A 19,212-nucleotide genomic window follows, 5' to 3' on the forward strand; every position below is an offset into this window, starting at 1 on the left:
GTGTCTTGCTCAGGCACAAATGCTGTAAGGAAAACGCTCAGACCCTTGGGCTCACCCCTGCTGGAGGGCAGCACAAGCGGCCTCGGGTTCCAGAAGCAACCTTCCCCATCTTCCCCAGCTGGAAGGAAGCTTTCCTCCAGCAACCCATAGAGGCCCGTTTTTAGTTAGTTATTATTTGTCATTATTCCTATTGCTGATGGTATTCTAAGTCTTTTGCTATGAAGTAGCATTGAACAAATTTATTTTTCAATATACAAGCCCGTTGTGGCCTTGGAGACATCATGACAGGGATTAAAACTATGATAGGGGGTGACTGGGTGGCTCGGTCGGTTAAGTGGTTAAGCGTCTGCCTTCGGCTCAGGTCATGATCCCAGGGTCCTGGGATGGAGCCCCACGTCGGGCTCCCTGCTCCTCGGGAAGCCTGGTTCTCCCTCTCCCATTCCCCCTGCTTGTGTTCCCTCTCTCGCTGTGTCTCTCTCTCTGGGAAAATAAATAAATAAATAAGTAAATAAATAAATAAATAAATAAATAAATAAATAAATAAAACCATGATAGGATTAAATAACTCTTAGGAGGTCAACTCCAATCCTGGGATGCCCATCTCCATTGTGACTTCTCCCAAAATTGTTCTCAAATGAAGTTTCTAGTCTTAATTACTTTCATTGGTAAGGTACTCGAGGAAAAAAACACAGTACAAAACTATTTCCTGTAATGATTAATCACTACTTCCTAGAATGGAAGAACAGCCGATTCCTAGAGTACAGCTTGTCTGTTTTTAAAAAGCAAAGCACTCCACAGCCTAACCCTCCCCTTTCTCATTTGATAGACTCAGATGGTAACCACACCCTGATATGGGGTCTTGGGGTTGTGTACTTCCACACCCCTGAAAGTTACCCTCTTGTCTCACACTTACTAGTGGCACCGTTGGGTTCCAGAACTTCAGAAACAATTGAGGGGAAGACCAAGGGGCTCATCTTTATTTCAAGTTTCCTCGGTGTCAAGTATTATGCTTGGCAGTTCACATATAGCATTTTATTTAATTTTCCAACAACCCCAGAAGATATCCCATTACTCTCACTTTGCAGGTGAGTATAAACGGAGGCCCAGGGAAGTTAAATATTATGACCAAGTTCGCACAGCTGGTAAGTGGAAACGCAGGGTTTAAGTTAAAATCTGTCTTCTTCCAAAGCCTTGGTTCTTTCCAGTATACTCTACAGTCCCCTAAATTTCAAGAAAGCTAATACAGAGGGTGAGTCTGCCTATCGTTACCCTCGAGCTTGTGCGGGTACATGTCTTTTTAATGAGACATACTTTTTAAAAATATTTTTTAATCTAAAAACACCTCTCAAGCACTGACTAGATGAATGATATCATCACATCAGTGATAAAAAGACACCCCTTTTCTGGTTCATAAACATGTGATGCCATATCCAAAAAAAGTGAAGCAATCACAAGCTGTGAATTCCTAACAAGTCTCTGCAAATCTTGTACCAACACTAGAGGAGAAGAGAAACACAGTGTTAAAAAGTGAGAAGAAAACGTAAGGTGCATCAAGTCTAAATGTCCAAGCGGAAGCCCAGAAGAGCCCAGTGACTTGCCCAGAGTCACATAGCCTGACCATGGCAAGCCAGGCTCAGGACTTGAGGGGACAGGAGTCGACAGCTCCTATACTTCAGGAAAACACCCTTGTACAGAACGTCCCCTGCCCAGTGAGAAGCCTGTGGGAGTCCCCAGTATTAGTCTACAGGTTGCTCTGAAGGTATTTTTTTAGATGTAATTAACATATAAACAGTAAACTGAGTAAACCAGATTACCCTCCATAAGAAGGGTGGGCCTAATCCAGTCAATGGAAGGCCTTCAGAGTTTCCAAAGAAAAAACTCCTCCTTGGGACGCCTGGGTGGCTCAGTCAGTTAAGCGTCTGCCTTCGGCTCAAGTCATGATCCCAGGGTCCTGGGATCGAGTCCCACATAGGGCTCCCTGCTCAGTGGGGAGCCTGTTTCTCCCTCTCCCTCTGCTGCTCCCCCCTGCTTGTGCTCTCTCTCTCTGACAAATAAATAAAAATCTTAAAAAAAAAAAAGAAAAAGAAAAAACTCCTCCTCGGGAATGCAGCATAGAAATGCTGCCAGTTTCCAGACTACTGCCCTGCAAAACTGAGACTCAAGATTCCAACATCGACTCTTTTTTCATCTTCAACTCATTTCTCCTACCTCCCACTCCCTGCCTCTGGCAACCACCAATCTCTTGTCTGTATCTATGAGCTTAGGTCTTTTGGGGAGGGCTTTGTTTTTGTTTTATATAAGAAAGATCAGATGGTACTCGCCTTTCTCTTCCCAACCTATTTCACTTAGAATAATGCCCTCAAGGTCCATCCATGTTGTCACAAATGGCAAGATTTCCTTCTTTTTTTTTTTTTTAAAGATTTTATTTATTTATTTGAGAGAGAGAATGAGATAGAGCATGCGAGAGGGGAGGGTCAGAGGGAGAAGCAGACTCCCTGCTGAGCAGGGAGCCCGATGCGGGACTCGATCCCGGGACTCCAGGATCATGACCTAAGCCGAAGGCAGTCGCTTAACCAACTGAGCCACCCAGGCGCCCGATTTCCTTCTTTTTTATGGCTGAGTAATCATAGATACATATAACCACATTTTCTTTATCCATCCATCCATTGATGGATACTTAGGTTACTTCCACATCTTGGCTATTATAAATAATGCTGCAGTGAACATGGGAGTGCATGTATCTTCTAAAGTTAATGTTTCTGTTTTCTCCACATAAATACCCAGAAGTGGAATTGCTGGACCATATAGTAGTTCTATTTTTAATTTTTTGAGGAAGCTCCATCTTATTTTTCATACTGGCTGCACCAGTTTGCATTCCCACCAACAGTGCACAAGGGTTCCCTTTCCTCCACAGCCTCACCGACACTTGTTGTTTCTTATCTTTTGATGCTAGCCATTCTGACAGGTGCGAGGTGGTATCTCACGCAGCTTTGGTTTGCATTTCCCTCATGACTAGTGCCGCTGAGCACCTTTACATGGGCACGTTGGCCATCTGTATGTCTTCTTTGGAAAAATGTTTATTCAGACCTGCCTAATTTTTAATTGGATTTGTTGTTCTATTGCTGCTGAGTTGTATGGGTTTTTCATATATTTTGGATATTAGCCCCTTATCAGAGATATAATTAGCAAATATTTTCTCCCAGTCAGTAGGTTGCTTTTTCATTTTGTTTGAAGGCTTCCTTTGCCGTGCAGAGGCTTCTTAGTTTTTGATGTATCTTCATTTTTGTGTCTTTGATTTTGGTGTTAGATTCAAAAAATCATCACCAACACCTATGTCAAGGAGCTTACCACCTATGTTTTTGGGGTTTTTTTTTTTCAGGAGTTTTACGGTTTCAGTTCTTATATTCAAGTCTTTATTTTGAGTTCATTTTTGTGTATGGTGTCAGATAGTGGTCCAGTTTTCCCAACACCATTTACTGAAGAGACTGACCTTTTCCCATTATATGTTCTTGGCCCCTTTGTTGTAAATTAATTGACCATGTATGTGCGGGTTTATTACTAGGCTCTCTATTCTGTTCCATCGATCTATGTGCTTTTCTGCCAATACCATACTGTTTTAATTACTATAGTTTTGTAATATAGTTTAAAATCAGGGCTCATGATGCCTCCAGCTTTCTTCCTTCCCAAGATTGCTTTGGCTATTTGGGTCTTTCATGGTTCTACACAAATTTTAGGATTGTTTTATTTCTGTGAAAAATGCCCTTGGAATTTTGATGGCGACTGCACCAAATCTGTTGATTGCTTTGAGTAAATAGACATTTTAACAACATTGATTCTTCCACTCCATGAGTAAGAGATGTTCATTTGTGTCTTCTTCAATTTCATTTATGTCTTGTAGTTTTCAATACACAGGTCTTTCACCTCCTTGATTCAATTTATTCCTAGGTATTTTATTCTTTTTGATGCAATTATAAATGGGATGGCTTCCCTAATTTCTCTTCCTGATAGTTTCTTATTAGTGTATAAGAAACAACAGATTTTTGTGTATTGATTTTGTATCCTGCAACTTTACTGAATTCGTTTATTAGTTTTTCGATGGAGTCATTAGGGTTTTCTATATGTATCATGTCATCTGAAAATAATGAGTTTTACTTTTTCCTTTCCAACCTGGATGACTTTTATTTCTTTTTCTTATATAATTGCTCTGGATAGGACTTCCAATACTACGGTGAATAAAAATGGTGAAGAGTGGGCATCCCTGTCTTATTCCTGACCTTAGAAGGAGAAGCTTTCAGCTTTTCACTGCTCAGTGTGATGTTAGCTGAGGGCTTGTCATACACGGCCTTCATTTTGTTGTGGTACATTCCTTCTATACCTGCTTAGTTGAGAGTTTTTATCATAAATGGGTGTTGAGCCAACATCAACTCTTAAACTGAGCTACCAGTTTGCTGGCCTGCCTTATGGATCTCAGACTTGCTATCCCCCACAATCACTGCATGAGCCAATTCCCTAAAGGGAGGGAGAGAGAGAGAGAGTAGAGAAGGTAATATACACACATAGAGATACATATACATGCACATGCAAATACACATATAAAAGTACATACATATGTACATGTACATAATACATATATGGTTCTGTTTCTCTGGAGAACCTTGACTAATAGATGGTGAATGAATGAATGAGGTTCTTCTAGGCTGCACATGGGAAATAAAAAGCAACTAAATCAGTGTCTATCTCATAAATGCACTATAGTAGAACCATGCCTTGAGTTACGTACGCGGCTCCTCCCTCCACAAAGCTCAAGCTGAGTGAGGCTTCAAGGCTGATGACAGGGCCATGAAGTGGTAATATCGCTCTCCTTTTTGTTGAACACTGAACACTGCAACCTGGAGAGTTCAAGCAACGTGGTCAAGCCACAGAGCTGGTGTGTGGAGCCAGGATTCAAACTCATGATTGCATGACTCCAAAGTCCACAGTCCTTCCCACTTCATCACATTCCTGATTTATTTATAACATCATGACAAGTCAAAAGGGGAGGTTTCAGGAAAAATGGAGCCGGCCACAATGTCAAATGCTTTAAAGAGGTCGAGGAAGGAAGGCTGAACTGAGGAGCAGCTACCTCCACTGCCCCAATAAAAGATACAGCCACTAACCAAAGGCCTTCTCTGGTCAGTTCCATAATAAAAGAACCTCTCACTCATTTGGAAAGGAAAAGAGGCACCATCTAGGAATTTCTCCTGGAAGGACTCAACTAAAAATTTCACCCATGAATCTAGTAGTATCAAAGTATCAGAAATGTTTGTTGTAAACCCAAGTAGTCAACAAAATGTAAATGGAAGAACAGAATAAACAAAAAGACATTTCTGGTAAAAGTATATAAGGAATAATAAGTGTGTAAGAAAGAGTAAAGGGAAGATAAGAGTTATAGAAATGTTAAATATTGTGTAATCTATGCCAGTGTGTTCCCCATAGACCAACTGGTATTCAGTATGTCTTATAGATAATACACAGTAGATGCTCCCAACATCCTTTTCCATGAATAAGATGGCTTGTGTCCTCAAAATGTAATATACAGGGTTTACAAAGTTCGTTTGACTGGAGTCATCACTCTCAGCCAGCCTAGCTACTGGTCATTGCCCAGCTGATTGGAGCCAGAGATCTTCCCTCTGCCAGATTCAACAAGAAGGGAGCATAAAGAATGCAGTCTCTTATTTACAAGCTGTGAGGCCTACAAAAACTTCGCAGAGTGTATCTGTCCATTTGGTGATAAGTGATCTCCGGGGGCTCAGAAAGGGAAGCTGTTTGGGTTAGCAAGTGTAGGTGTTTGTCCTAATTTCCTGCTCTCACAATGCTTTCATTTATTCCAGCAAACGCAGCCTGATGATTCACTGGAGACCAATGGTCATCTGTGCTACTCCCTGGAGGTAACTCTGAGCTGGTGTTTGGGGACATATGCAATCTTTGAACAACTCTATTGGCCCAAGTCTCAGTACCTTGTTAATTTCTAAACTGATTAATGAAGCAATGCTCAGAGTAGTAGAAGTTACTAGCCTCTGCCAAAGGCCAAATTTTTGCTCACAGTGTTCGGTTCTCTAGTTTAGTTTCCTTTAGTGACCTCTCAGCCTAGCCCAGAGCCAAGGCCACTGAGTCAGGAGTCTGGAAACCCAGGGTCCACACTAACCAGCAGGACTTAACCTCTCAAGACTGTTTCCTCTGCTGGACCTCAGGAAGGTCCTTCCATTTCTAAAGTTAAGTGAATCCATGATTTAATTGAACAAGTACATTAGAAGGTATGTATTTCCTTATTCAAACACCACCAAGAGCAGGGTTTCCCACCAACACCCAAGCCATCAGCAGTGCAAACGGAAAACTGCATGATCCCCCAGAAGACACCAGATAATCAATCGAAAGAAGATATGAAAATTCAGAATGATTCTGGGAAACAAGCTTAATATACACTTAGCGTATGTAACAACCAATTAGAAAAGTAAGACCAACATCAGGAAGTGTGAAACACCTAGGGATAAACTTAAATAAACACATGCACAGGATCTAAATGAAAAGTTTAAAATGCTAATGAGGGATGCAAAAAAATATCTAAACAAATGAAAAGGTAAGTCAACAAAATATATTAATTCTCCCTAAGTTAATTCAAAATTTTAATATTATCCCAATAAAAATACCAATAGGGTTTTTTTTGTTTGTGTTTTTACTGCACAAGTCGATTCTAAAGTTTGTGTGGAAAATAAAGTGAAAATAGTGATCAAGTTCTCATTTTTTAAAAGATTAATGAGAAGGGGTTAGCCCTCTAAGTATATTGAATAGTCAAAGCAATTTGGGATCAAAGCATGAACAAACAGATCACTGATACAGAATAGAAAAATCCAGAAATAGAGCCAAATATATATAAAAATTTATATTATATATATCCACATAAGAATTTATACAAGAATACATATACATATGAGAATCTACATATTTTTTTAATTCCCATTTTGAATCAGTGGGAGATAAATGGATTATTAAGAAATGATGCTGGGACAATTCGGTTGCCATTTGGAAAAACATAAGGTTAAATATATACTACACATATTACAACCACCAAAAACAAAAATTCCAGATGGAAACAAAATGTAAACCTCAAAAGCGAAACCATGAAGTACTAGAAGAAAACATGGGATTAAAAAAAAATCTTAACAGTGAAGAAGGCTTTCCTAAATATTACACAAAACTCCAAAGCCATAAAAGACAAGATTGATAAACTGAAATACCTTTAAAAAAGAAAAGATCATGATTTTTTTAAAAGTATAAACAAAGTCAAACGAAAAACCAGGAATAAATATCTTTAAAGTATATTTCAGACAAAAGGCTAATGTCCTTCATATGCAAAGAGCTTCTCAAATCAATGAAACCAATAACCCAATAGAAAATAATAGGTAAAGAATATGAACAGAATCGGGCAAAGAGTTCACATAAATGGAACTACACACATGGCTCTTAATCATTGGAAAAAATGTTCAACCTCATTCACAATAAGATAAATGCAAAACAAAACTCAGAGATGCGAAAATGACAAAAATCAGAATGTTTGGTAACAAACGTGTTTGGCTAAGGGAAAACATGCACTCTTGTACATTGCCTGTGGGAGTGCAAACGGAACCAACCTCTGTAAGACCAATTTGGCCAAGCTATCAAAATTAATAGTAGAGATACCCCTTGACTCAGTAATGCCAATTCTAGAAACTCACTTCATAGGTATATTTGCATATGAGTGAAATGACACAGATACGGGATAATTATTGCAGCATTGTTCAAATAGCAGAAGATGGGAAACAAATGTTCTTCAGTAAGGCACTTAGTAAATAATGAACTACCCAGACATACTAAGTGAAAAAAGCAAAATGCAACGTGTATAGTATGCTACCAGGTGTGTAAAAAAAAAAAAAATGAGTATATATACTTGTATATGCTTGTGTATGCACCGATAGTCAATGCGTATAATCAATACAAGAAATAAGAAGTTACATCTGGGAGAAGAACAGAGTGGCTGGGGAATAGGGGTAAGAAGGGCAATTGTTTTTCACTGTATTCCAATTTATAACTTTTGAGTTTTGTACTATTCAAGAAATTTTAATTAATGCAAGGCCAAAAAATGCACATTCTTCAGCCTTACATGGGACCTGCAGAATCAGATTCTTTGGGGAAGGAGTCAGGGGCTGTGCAATTTTAACAAACACTATGCATGATTCTCATGCAAATAGAAGTCTGAGAACCCTGACAGAGAGCATCATTAGTAATGTACACTTATCAAAGTAATAATAGCAACAATGATGTAAGCACTAATGAACACTTATTTAAAAAGATAAAGCCTAAGACACCACTGCCAACATCTTGCACAAGTTTTTCTGAAAAAAATTCCTTGGCACAACCAAGCATAGAAAGATTTGACACCACAATGATGCATTCCTTGTTCTCTCGTGTTCAGTTTTAACCACTACTAATAATTTTACCAGCTTTTTACACTTTGCAAAATGCTTTAGCCTCATCTTTTGTGCCAGGTAAGGGTATAACAAGCCTTACTTGGAGTTCCATGTAAAGACGACAAGTAAATTGCTCACACTCCGCACAATACCTGCAAACTCCTGCCCTTCCTTTCCGGCTAACAGCTACATCCTACCTTCCCTGTTCTAAAGAAACTTGTCATTGGAAGAAACACATACATTTAACTAGGTGTCTTTAATAAGGCATACCTGTATTGCAAATCACAATTACCTATTTCCGAGATGCTGGGGGAGAGAGGAAGGACCTAGCCTCAAGTCTCAGGCAATTCTGGCTTCCCTTCTGCATTCTCCAATTTCTTCCCCTTTAAATCAAGATGAAAAGACAATATGATGGAGAGATTAAGAACACGTGCTTTGGAGCAGGACTGCTCGGGCTCAAATCCTAGCTGTGCCACTATGTAACCTTGGGCAAGTTACTTTTCTGTGCCTCTGCAGACACATCTGTAAAATGGGGATAGCACCACTTCATTCATGATATAAATCGACATATGTGCAACACTTTGCATAGAAACTGGTATGTAGTCAGTGCTAGATAAATATTTGCTATTTCAGGCCAGTCTTGGAGTGTTAAAGGAAGAGAATTCACAAAAACAGAGGTAAAACCTGGGGAAGGGGTAGAGAGACAGGGAGGAAAACTCGATGGCTGAAGAGAAGACACAGAAGGCAAACAATGAAAAGTTGATTGTTTCCAAGAAATAAAAAACCAACTACAAGATATCGAAGCAATGGGCCAAGCAAAGCAAAGCTGTTTTTTCCTTGTTCTGTGGACGGCTCAGCTGCCAGACGTTTCCATTTTCCGGTCTGGGTCCGTATCGCTGTATAAGTTTTGTACCAGGGGCCCCAGACCAAGCAGGTTTGGCATGAGGGGGTGGGGCAGCACCTCTTACAAAGCCCCTGTGTTCATGAATATGACCAGGATTCTCACCCTCTGTGGCCTAAAGCAGCAGGATGAGCTGGTAAGGGTACCAGAGGAGAGCTAGAAGGGGAGTGCAACTCCACCAGCTTCCCACAGACACACCATCGCCTCTGCATTGAATCTGCACCTTGGCCCGTGGGCAGCAAATGCAGATGGGAGGGACCTCTGAGCAGCCACACTGCCTGATTTCTGCATTTTATGGCTGCTTCGGAGACGGAGGTCCAGAGAGAGGAAATGCCTTGCCCCAAAGTGAAGGGATATCGAGATGATTATCTTACCACAGGGAACCACCGATGACTGAAATATAAGCCCTTCCACCAATTAAAACATTATTTCATCTCTGCTATATTTAAGCCATCTTTTAAATGCCCATTCTTTAAAAACAAGCAAAAAAAAAAAAAGCTTCCAAGCAAAGCATCTCTTTAACTAGAACAGTGTGAGCAGTCACCTCCCTGGGCGGGCTCCTGAGTGGGGAAGCACAGCACAGACCAGCTGACCCACCAGTTCTCGGGTGCAGATTGGGAGATGCCTCAGTACTTGGTGGGAGCGTGGTCGCTTGCTCAAACGTCTAACTCAGGGGTTCAACGTGTACCTGCCACATCCTAACTTTCCTTTAGAAGCTGTGCGTTAAGTATCAACCATAATTTACTTTATCCAGAGCCCCCGTGAACTTACTTAGGCTTTCAGCCTCCTAGTATTTGACATTTGAACCAGTCACAGACACCATAGGACTCTTTTCCTCTGCAGGTCCTACAGCTGGCTACCACCTTGTCCCGCACCCCCGAGCCCCCACCCACCTCCAGCCACCACAACCGAGGGGTCTGCTTTCATTGCAGCTGAAGGTTCAGCCACACAAAATCCATCTCGAATGCCTCAAGTAGCCAGAGCTATAGGTACCGAGTTTTTACCACAGACCCTGTTTTGAAAGATTTGGTCTACCAAATGTACTGATGTTTCTCATTTAAAATAATCAAATTCATACCTGACTGCCCCTTAGTGTTTCCAGACAACAGGTGCCAAGCTGACTTGGTATTTCAACCCAGAAACAAAACGCATTTTAATTAGCAAGAGCTGCCTTACCCTGAATGAATGTTGGATCCTGCTCCCCGACCTGGCCTTGCCTACACAATTATTTCCTTCTCAGAGTCATAGGATCTGAAGACCCCGTGGAAAATGCCAGTACATAGAATTGAAAGCACCAAGCTACCACACTGCCCCGAATTAAAAGCAGCCTGAAATCGGCATAGCCACCAAAGACTTGCTGTATTGCCCTCCCAGCAGCTAATCTATGATCTGAAATTATTCCAAGGACTGAGGAAAACATTTCCCATGAGCAAGAAGTTAATTTACTTGCAGGGGGGAAATGAACGGCTCCCTTTGCTTTCCTGACCCTCCCATAGGCACCAGGAAACACCACAAAGTGACCCCGAAGAGAGACCCCAGACAGAGCCTTCAATTATGTAAGGTGGCCTAAAATCAGCCATGGGTGACAGAAATTCTGCAACCCATGGTGATGGGTCTGAGGACTCTTGAAGCTGAGATGCACCATCTATTTAAATGCACTCCCTCTTTTGAGATATGACTTGTTTTTTGTAGGTCACACTTTGGGGGGCAGTGCTGAGATCATGTATTTGGAACAAATTATCAAACTTCTTTATACAATCACAGGTGAGAAAGTTAGCATTGAAAGGCCTAGTTTAGGAGAGCTCATGGTGTTAGGACAGGCTAGATACAAGAAGCCCCGTTCCCCTCATTCTTGCCCCTTGTACTTTATTTTATGAAAGCTTGAATTCTTTCCCTTTTGTGTTCTTAAAAAAAAAAAGCTTTAGCAATTCAGTGGTGTCTTGGGTTTGGAAGGAGCAATATCCGAGACCATCCCCAGAAAAGATTATTCGGAAGCCCCAATAAGAAAAATTCATTTTCCCACCAAATTGTATTAACTCTAACAAACTCCCAACCCACCAGAAAGCACTCAAAGTAATGAGAACTGGAAGAGGAAGGAGGGAAAAAAATTGGGGTAACAATTTTCTTCTGCTGTCAGACTAACCCTTTTCTTTTAAAATAGTCAGCCAAATTCAGACTGGTGTCTCTCGTGTGCTCCCTCCCTCCAACTCAGCCACCCCCTGGGCTGGGAGAATCCCTCATTTCACTCACCCCAGCCTTGTTCACAAAGTGCAAGTGAGTCAAGGGACACCAGACCCTCACAAACCATAAACTAACTTCTGAATACCCCACAGGGAGTAAGGCATTCAGAACACCCATGTGATAAGAGCTCCTGCCACCTTACCTCAAAGTCAACACACTTGCCCAAGGTCACAGAGCTCGTGCATGCAGAGCAGGGACCCGAAGCCTAGCGGTCTGAGTCCACACCCAGACCATGGTTCTAGCCCACCTTAATGGTTATCAGGGTACATGTGGGACTCAGTGGCTTCCCCAGACACATATACCGCCCCCCAGCTCTGAGTCTTACTTGCAATACTACCCACCACAAAGCAAGACTTCCCCTCTCTTGGAAGACTCAGACTGGCCCCCTAGAATGACTGATAATCAAAGAAGCAAAAAATGTCCCACACTTCAGGAGCCAAAATGAAATGCCACCATTGTGTTGTGAAACAGTCTCCTGGTTTTCTGAAATCCACAGAGACTGTTCAGATCATTTCCTACCTTCCGGTGAGTGTTAAGGACTTCAACCTCAGATGAGCTGGGAGACTTGGTGGCACTTTGCAAAGAAGGAACTAGAAAGGAAAACTGTTCTGTTTCTGGGAGTATACCTCATTCAGAGGGAAAGAAACTCTGGACTCTTAATTTAAATGTTTTCAAGGATTAGCCCTACACAGAATGCTTATAATCTCAGATATTGTCACAGAATACTGGGTCCTTTTCACTTATAAAAAGTGTCCCCAATGCAAACTGAAGGTGATAACTCCATGTGCCAACTTCAAATAAACCAAGGTATAAAGCAGCTCCAAAAGAACAATTCATTGAAAGGAAAGCCAAAAGGCAATTTACAAACATCACATGCATTTGTTTTATATGAACATCTCCAGCCACATACAGTATCCAAATGAAACTAAAAGGGAAGGAACTCACTGTACAGAAGACGAAACAATACCCTTTTTATTTTTAAAACTTTGGTGAAAATAGGTTTCCATACGACATCCCATTTAAAAAAAAAAATTAATGTAAACCAACCTGCCTGTGGGTTAGTCACACTATAGACTTCATCGTAGTGTGTACAGATGCCTACAGTATTTACAAATGTTATCTGTTAGGTAGTAAAGTTTTGTTGCAATTTTTCCAGCACGCATTCCACAGTAAAATAAAGAGGGGATACTGGTGTTCTTGTATAAAAATTCTTAACAGATGGATAAAGGCAATTTTCCTGAGAGAAGATTTGTTCTTGAAATATTTTTCTTTCACAATTGGAAATATAGAAATGGGATGCGGTTGTAAAAGAAGTATAAGAATGTCTAAGTTAACATTTTCTTCTTTTAAATTATTTAAGTACCATTAAGTTAAAATGTTTACATTCATTATAAAAAATGTTGTTAAATCTTATGCAAATGATTTAACACTGATTGCTGCAACGCAAATTGCACTTTTAAAAAAAAATTATTGTTTACATGGAAGAAAAACATCTTGTTTGCTACCCTGTTTACAAAACCCGACTGACTTCAGATCAGTCACACAATATGCACTTTGAGAAACGTCAGTCACAGTGTACGTTACAGTCATAATGCAGTCTTGCCAACTGAGTCACAGTCCTGACTCAGCCTCCAGAGGTGTGTACCAAATGGTCTTCTCCATGAAAGCAGGTGAAATTCAGGTGTGGAAAAGGTACAAAGAAATTTTGGAACAACCAAAACCGATCAGAAGAAGCACATGATTTGGGGCAATACACATAAAACCTTTTTTTTAAAAAAAAAAAAAAAAAAAAAAATCTCTCTCAATATTCCTTAGCAGGCAAGGCCCTGGTCCTAGTCCCGCTTTCTGGAAGTGGCACGGCGGACATCAGATCCCCTGGCGGGCCCAGAGGCAGGTTGGCTGGCTGGAAAGGACCGTGGCCGGGGAGGAGGCGACATGCTGTGGGCTCCACTGGCCCTTCCCTGGAAGTTCTCCATCTCCTCTCTGGCTCTTCAGAGACAGGGGCAGGGTGAAGGCAGAGCAGGCCTCTCAGGAAATACATCTCTTTCAAAATAAAGGCACGGAAATCACGCATCAGAGGAATGTTCCGTCAGCATACTCGCCCTGGTGTGGCCGGCTTGACAAAAATCCCCGCAGGCCGCGCGCCCTCCTGCTCCCTGGCAGCAGGCTCAGGCCAGGGCAAGGGCGCACCAGGAATCCTGTCTCACCGAGGATGTGACTTCGGCCGGCGAGGCCAGGCTGACGCCTATGTACAACCCATCTTGACCTGAGTACTTGAGCTCGCTGTTCTCGGGGTTAGTGCTCTCTCCCGCACCAGACATCACTGAGGCGCCCGCCTGGCGGAAGAGAGAGACAGAGAGGGAAGAGAGAAGGGGAGAGACAGTTATCGATAAATTTGTCAGGCGGCACTCTCCTGCAAGGAAAACACCTGGGGACAAAGGCGGTGGGCAGCGGGGCCGGCCGTTCGGCGCAAGTGGCCTCACCCTTGAGAGCTCACGGCAGCAACCACCCAGCATGCTGCTCGGCTGGACAAAGGTAGGAAAGGGCAACTGCCGGAGGCCGTTTGTAAGACCGGCCGAACTCCCAGCTCTCTGACAGCGAAACAAACCACACCACCCAGGTAAACGGGTCTCAGGATGCCCACACAATCTCATCATTTCCAGAGAAAGCACAGGGCGCCACCGCCCCCCACCGCCCCCCCCACCCACACACACAGCAGAGCCACAACCTGAGCACTTATGCCGAAGTCTAGGATGGAAAGCTACACAGCGCAGCAAGACCTAAGAAATGAAATTTTTGAGCACCGACTTCGGGGAAAATTAACTCATGCGTACACAGGTTTTAATATACCGCATTTATCTTTAATTCTTTGCAAGGAGAACGGGCCATTTTGAGAGCAGGCCACATTATAAAGAAAATGCTAACATCCAGTATCTGTCATGGTTGTGGCAACATTTGTTGAAGCAGAAGATCACTGTTCTCTTATTTCATTCCTTCCTTCCATCCAAATGAGAAAGGCCAAATAGAAAACACGATATAACTTAGTAGAATCAAACCAAAATAACTAAAATCATGTTTAGACTACAGTTTGAGGAAACAGTTGCCTTTGACTTAAAAAAAAAAAAAAAAAAAATCTAGCCATGACCAGTATGATGCCCAGGCTGCTCGGTCCAGGCTGCTCGGTGTGGCTCTGAGGATGGGTCAGTGACGTGCACGACACCCAGAGACACAGTGGCCGTCCACACACAGTGCCCCCGGAGGTTAAAGAAGCTCCAACATGTCAAAAATAACACGTCTTCCTGGAGCATCTTTTACCAATCTGAGTTCGGGCACACGCCACCTCTGGTATCAGAACTCCACTCGTACATGTGCATCGGCCACAACTCCAACCTGCAGAACATTCCACCGTTCTCTCCAGCAACACGCGGTGCTGACTGCCAGGTACAGGAAACGCAGGGGTGTTTCCCTCAGGATTTATATGTATGTTGTGCTTGGTTAAGAAGTTACAGGATCTAGGGGTGCCTGGGTGGCTCAGCCGGTGAAGCGTCTGCCTTTGGCTCAGGTCATGATCTTGGGGTCCTGGGACTGGGCCCCGCATCAGGCTCCCTGCTCAGCGGGGTGTCTGCTTCTCCCTCTGCCTGCAGCTCCCCCTGCTTGTGCTCTCTGTCTCCCTCTCTGACAAACAAAAGCTTTTTAAAAATAATTAAAAGTTAAAAAAAAAAAATCTAGCCATGATTCCATACTTGAATCATGGTTTTTTCCTTCTAAAAAGCTCAGAGTCTCTTATTTCTTCCTAGGTTTCAGGGTTTCATCCCATAAATTACTGGCTATTTGCTTTTTGACACAAGTAGAACGTTTTGCGCTTTTCAAAAACATCCCTTTGTCTGTCTGAGCTGATGTGACATCTACTTCAGAGAAACATGGGGCACCAGACACAGGCTGAACTGAACGGAAGGCACGCTGAGCCCCCCTTGGCTCCACACAGGGGCCTGGAATCAATGTGGTCCTGCTCTCTCTGGAACAAAACATCTGCCTTTCTCTCTCATCCTCAAGATAACTGCATGAGGCTGGAAGGAGGGCTCTAGGAGGTCTGACTATGGGAATTCCTATCTGCCCATCCCAACTTCCCAATCCAGCCCCTCATCACAGGTAACCAATCCTTCTGTTTCCGGGTGAAAATGAGGGTATGTAAAAATCCAGGCACAACAGTACCACCACACTCCAACTTCTTTTGAAATTAACACGAGACTTAAACTGAGGGCTCGGGGTGCATAAAAAAGCAAATTTCATGAAGTCACTGAGATGCCTAAAACTTCAAAACAGATTTTGAAATGGCTGAGATAATCCTGCCAAACACACCAAAGTGATGATTTGGTTACCCATAAATATGGTAATTAACAATAGCCATTAATTCCTGAAACTCCACTGTGAGCAAACTCAGCATAGACCCAGATTTATCCCCCAAAGAAATAAACAAAAGGGTGATATTCAATTACAAAAGGACTCATTTGAGAAAGGAGCTACCATACTACTAATAAAAAGAGTGAGTGCAGGGCACCTGGGTGGCTCAGATGGTTAAGCGTCTGCCTTCGGCTCAGGTCATGATCCCGGGGTCCTGGGATCAAGTCCCGCATCGGGCTCCCTGCTGGGTGGGGAGCCTGCTTCTCCCTCTGCCTCTGCCTCTCTCTCTCTCTCTGACTCTCATGAATAAATAAATAAAACATTTAAAAAAAAAAGAGTGAGTGCAATTATAAATGACTTATGTCACATCCAATCTCATATTGATCTACCTAGTCCCAGAAAAAGCGCATGTGCATTTATCAAACTAAATCTGACTTCACCACAGCAAGTGTTAATTTTCTGAAACAAAAAGGGTACCTGAATTGGCCCAGGAAGCAGCCCACCTCACCTAGCCAGACATGCTCAGATAGCAGAGGGGTCGGTCACCACCTCAAGTCAGCAACAGGAAACATTAGCAAGGTGCTTATGAGAGCCAGGCACTGGGACCATGAGCCCCAAAGAGACAGTCACTCCCTGGATGAGCTCCTAGGCCACATACACACGTGGAAGTAACAATGATCAACTATCATGAATGATAAATGAGTGGCTGAGATATGGAGTGGAGCAACAGATCAAAAAAGGAATCAAGACGGAAAGGATTCCTGGGGGGATGGGCCGCAAGCAGACTTCCAAGCACTACTCTGGTTCAGCCACCTACTGAGTAAGGTCACCTCTCCAAGCCTCCTCCTGGGTAAACTCGCCTTCACGTCACCCATCAGGTAGGGTTTGATGATTCAGTGCTCATAAAGGATCGGCATGATGCTTCGCCACGGTAAAGATACTGGTGAGGAAAGGGTTTGCAGCATGGGAGGCATGTAGGACATACCAGAGGCCTTCTGAAACAGAAGGATAAGCAAAGGAGGCAAGGAGACAATGTGGGAGAGGCAAACTAGAAGGCCAGACTGAAAACTCTCTATGCCTCAGGTTCCTCACCTAGAAAAATGCAAATTTTTTTAAATGATTTTATTTATTTTAGGGAGAGAGAGAAAGAGAACAAACAGGGGGACGGGCAGAGGGAGAAGGACAAGTTGACTCTGCGCTGAGCACAGAGCCCAAAGCAAGGCTTGATCCCAGGACCCCCCCCCCAAGATCATGACCTGAGCCGAAATCCGGAGCCGACGCTTAACCGACTGAGCCACCCAGGCACCCCTAAAATTCATTAACATACATAAAGCATTTCCAACAGTATCTGACAACAGGAAGGACGATACCAGTATACACCACTATTAGTTATTTTATTATTCTTGTTAAGGAGCATAGACCTAATTTAATCTCCCCAAGTCTGCCCTTCAACAGGTGAGTTACAACCCATCACTTAGTGGGAGAAGTGGAACTAAATTCAGAGCTAAGTGAAAACCATCTACCTCAGCAATGACCTTCTAATTGTTTCTGACAACTCTTCAGAACAAAAACAAAAAAACAAAACAAAACAAAAAAACCAAGGTGCTTCCTTAGCCCTTCAAAAGGTTCATGGGCCTTCTTCAAATAAACTACACTGAAGAAATCCTAGTACCTTGAACATTATTCTTAACCCTTGAGCAGTAACTCCAAAAGCCACCAACTCAACTACCTATTGTCTTCTTTGTTCAGTCAAAAATGTTGTTAAGCTATACGGCAGACCAAGACTCCTGCGCCAAAAGGCAGGCAAACCCCAAATTACATGAGTGACTCACCTCGGCTCATTTGAAATCAAAAGCAACATCTGACTTTCTGAGGAAAAGATGGAACAAGTGCTTATGCCAACGCTGTTAAGAACCTTGTTTGTAATTGGGGATACACTATTTAAACATGAAATACTGCAATGTACAGCTTTTTTGTGTATCAGTCATACCTGAATAAAAAATAAAAATGTTTATGTAATGATACATAATGAGATCATAGTGATGATATCTGATGAGACCGTGATAACCCCAGTCCCCTCATCCACGGGCGGCAGGGCTATATTCTGGTACACTCCGTAGAAGGCAATTAGCAAAGCCCATCAAGAACTTTATACACTACTTAGCTCTGTAATCTCACTTCTGGAAATGTATTTATAAGGAAAGAATTCAAAGGAAGGGAAAGGCTCCACAAGGGAAGACATCCATTTCAGGGTAACTTATAATAGGGGAAACCATGGAAATAATCTAATGCCTAATAATATGGGATGGTTTGGAAAAGCAAGGTACATCCGCTCAATGAACTATTATGCAATTATTAAAAATAGTAAGATCATGTAGCAAAGTGGAAAAAATCCTGTAACGCAACGTTAACTGAAAAACAGCAGGATATAAATTGTCATCATTACAATTTACACACGCAAAAGTATTTCAAGGGAACCCAGTAAGTAGTGTGTGGGGACAGGGGACCATCTATTAGTCATCAGTACCTTCCTTCGAATATTTTAATTGAATGGCGTAGTGCAGTCTAACTTTGGGGAAGGCAGAAAACATTAGCACCAGAAATATCACGCACAAGCACTTGAGGGGTAAGCCAGCCTGGAAAGAGTCATAAAGTAGCACGAAAAAATAGGGAGGAATCCGAGTGGAGGTACTAAGCTAGAGAAGGGAGGCCCAGAATGGGCACTCATGCCCCCCGGAAGTCACCTCCATCCATGCTATCTGCCACCGTCTGGAAGCTGGCTGATGTGAAACATGGTTCCACATACGTTAAAACAGCAAACACGCTACAATCGGGTGCATCCGTATCATCTGAGCTCTTGAAACCGGTATTCTAACTGTGTACGAAATCTAGAACTGGCACAACTCTCCTTAAGAAACCTGGCTTGTCACATCATTGTTTGTCTAAAGTGCCTTTCCCTCTTTGATGATGTTCAAGAGCTACCCTATCAAGAATCAGTACAGTCCAACTTGGGGGGAAAAAAATGAGAGAAAACTTACGACCCTGGACCCAGTACACACACAGAAAATTATAAGCATAAATTTCGATTGATTAATATGTTTTCCCACATCTAGTTAAACCCTTGAAAGGACTTTAGTTCATATGGAAGACATCTAAACACAGCAAAAGCAGGCATTTCACTAACGT

At 42.4% G+C, this 19,212-nt stretch overlaps 1 protein-coding gene across 2 annotated transcripts in view; it reads right to left on the minus strand.

Moving 5' to 3' along the window:
• GATA6 (GATA binding protein 6) overlaps positions 1–19,212 on the minus strand; it is a 136,100-nt gene that overhangs the window by 93,011 nt on the left and 23,877 nt on the right. Inside the window, exon 7 of one of the 2 annotated variants that reach the window (XM_081801523.1) lies at positions 12,445–13,961. The exons of the other annotated variant lie outside the window; for it this stretch is intronic. Within the exon in view, the coding sequence (XP_081657649.1) occupies positions 13,794–13,961 (168 nt within the window). The 3' untranslated portion in view covers positions 12,445–13,793. Of the gene's footprint in view, positions 1–12,444; positions 13,962–19,212 lie in introns of those variants that run through there. 2 annotated transcript variants of the gene reach the window in all.

This window comes from Leptonychotes weddellii, chromosome 13 (assembly GCF_054177405.1).
Source record: "Leptonychotes weddellii isolate Sample4059 chromosome 13, ASM5417740v2, whole genome shotgun sequence".
Lineage (NCBI taxonomy): Eukaryota > Metazoa > Chordata > Mammalia > Carnivora > Phocidae > Leptonychotes > Leptonychotes weddellii.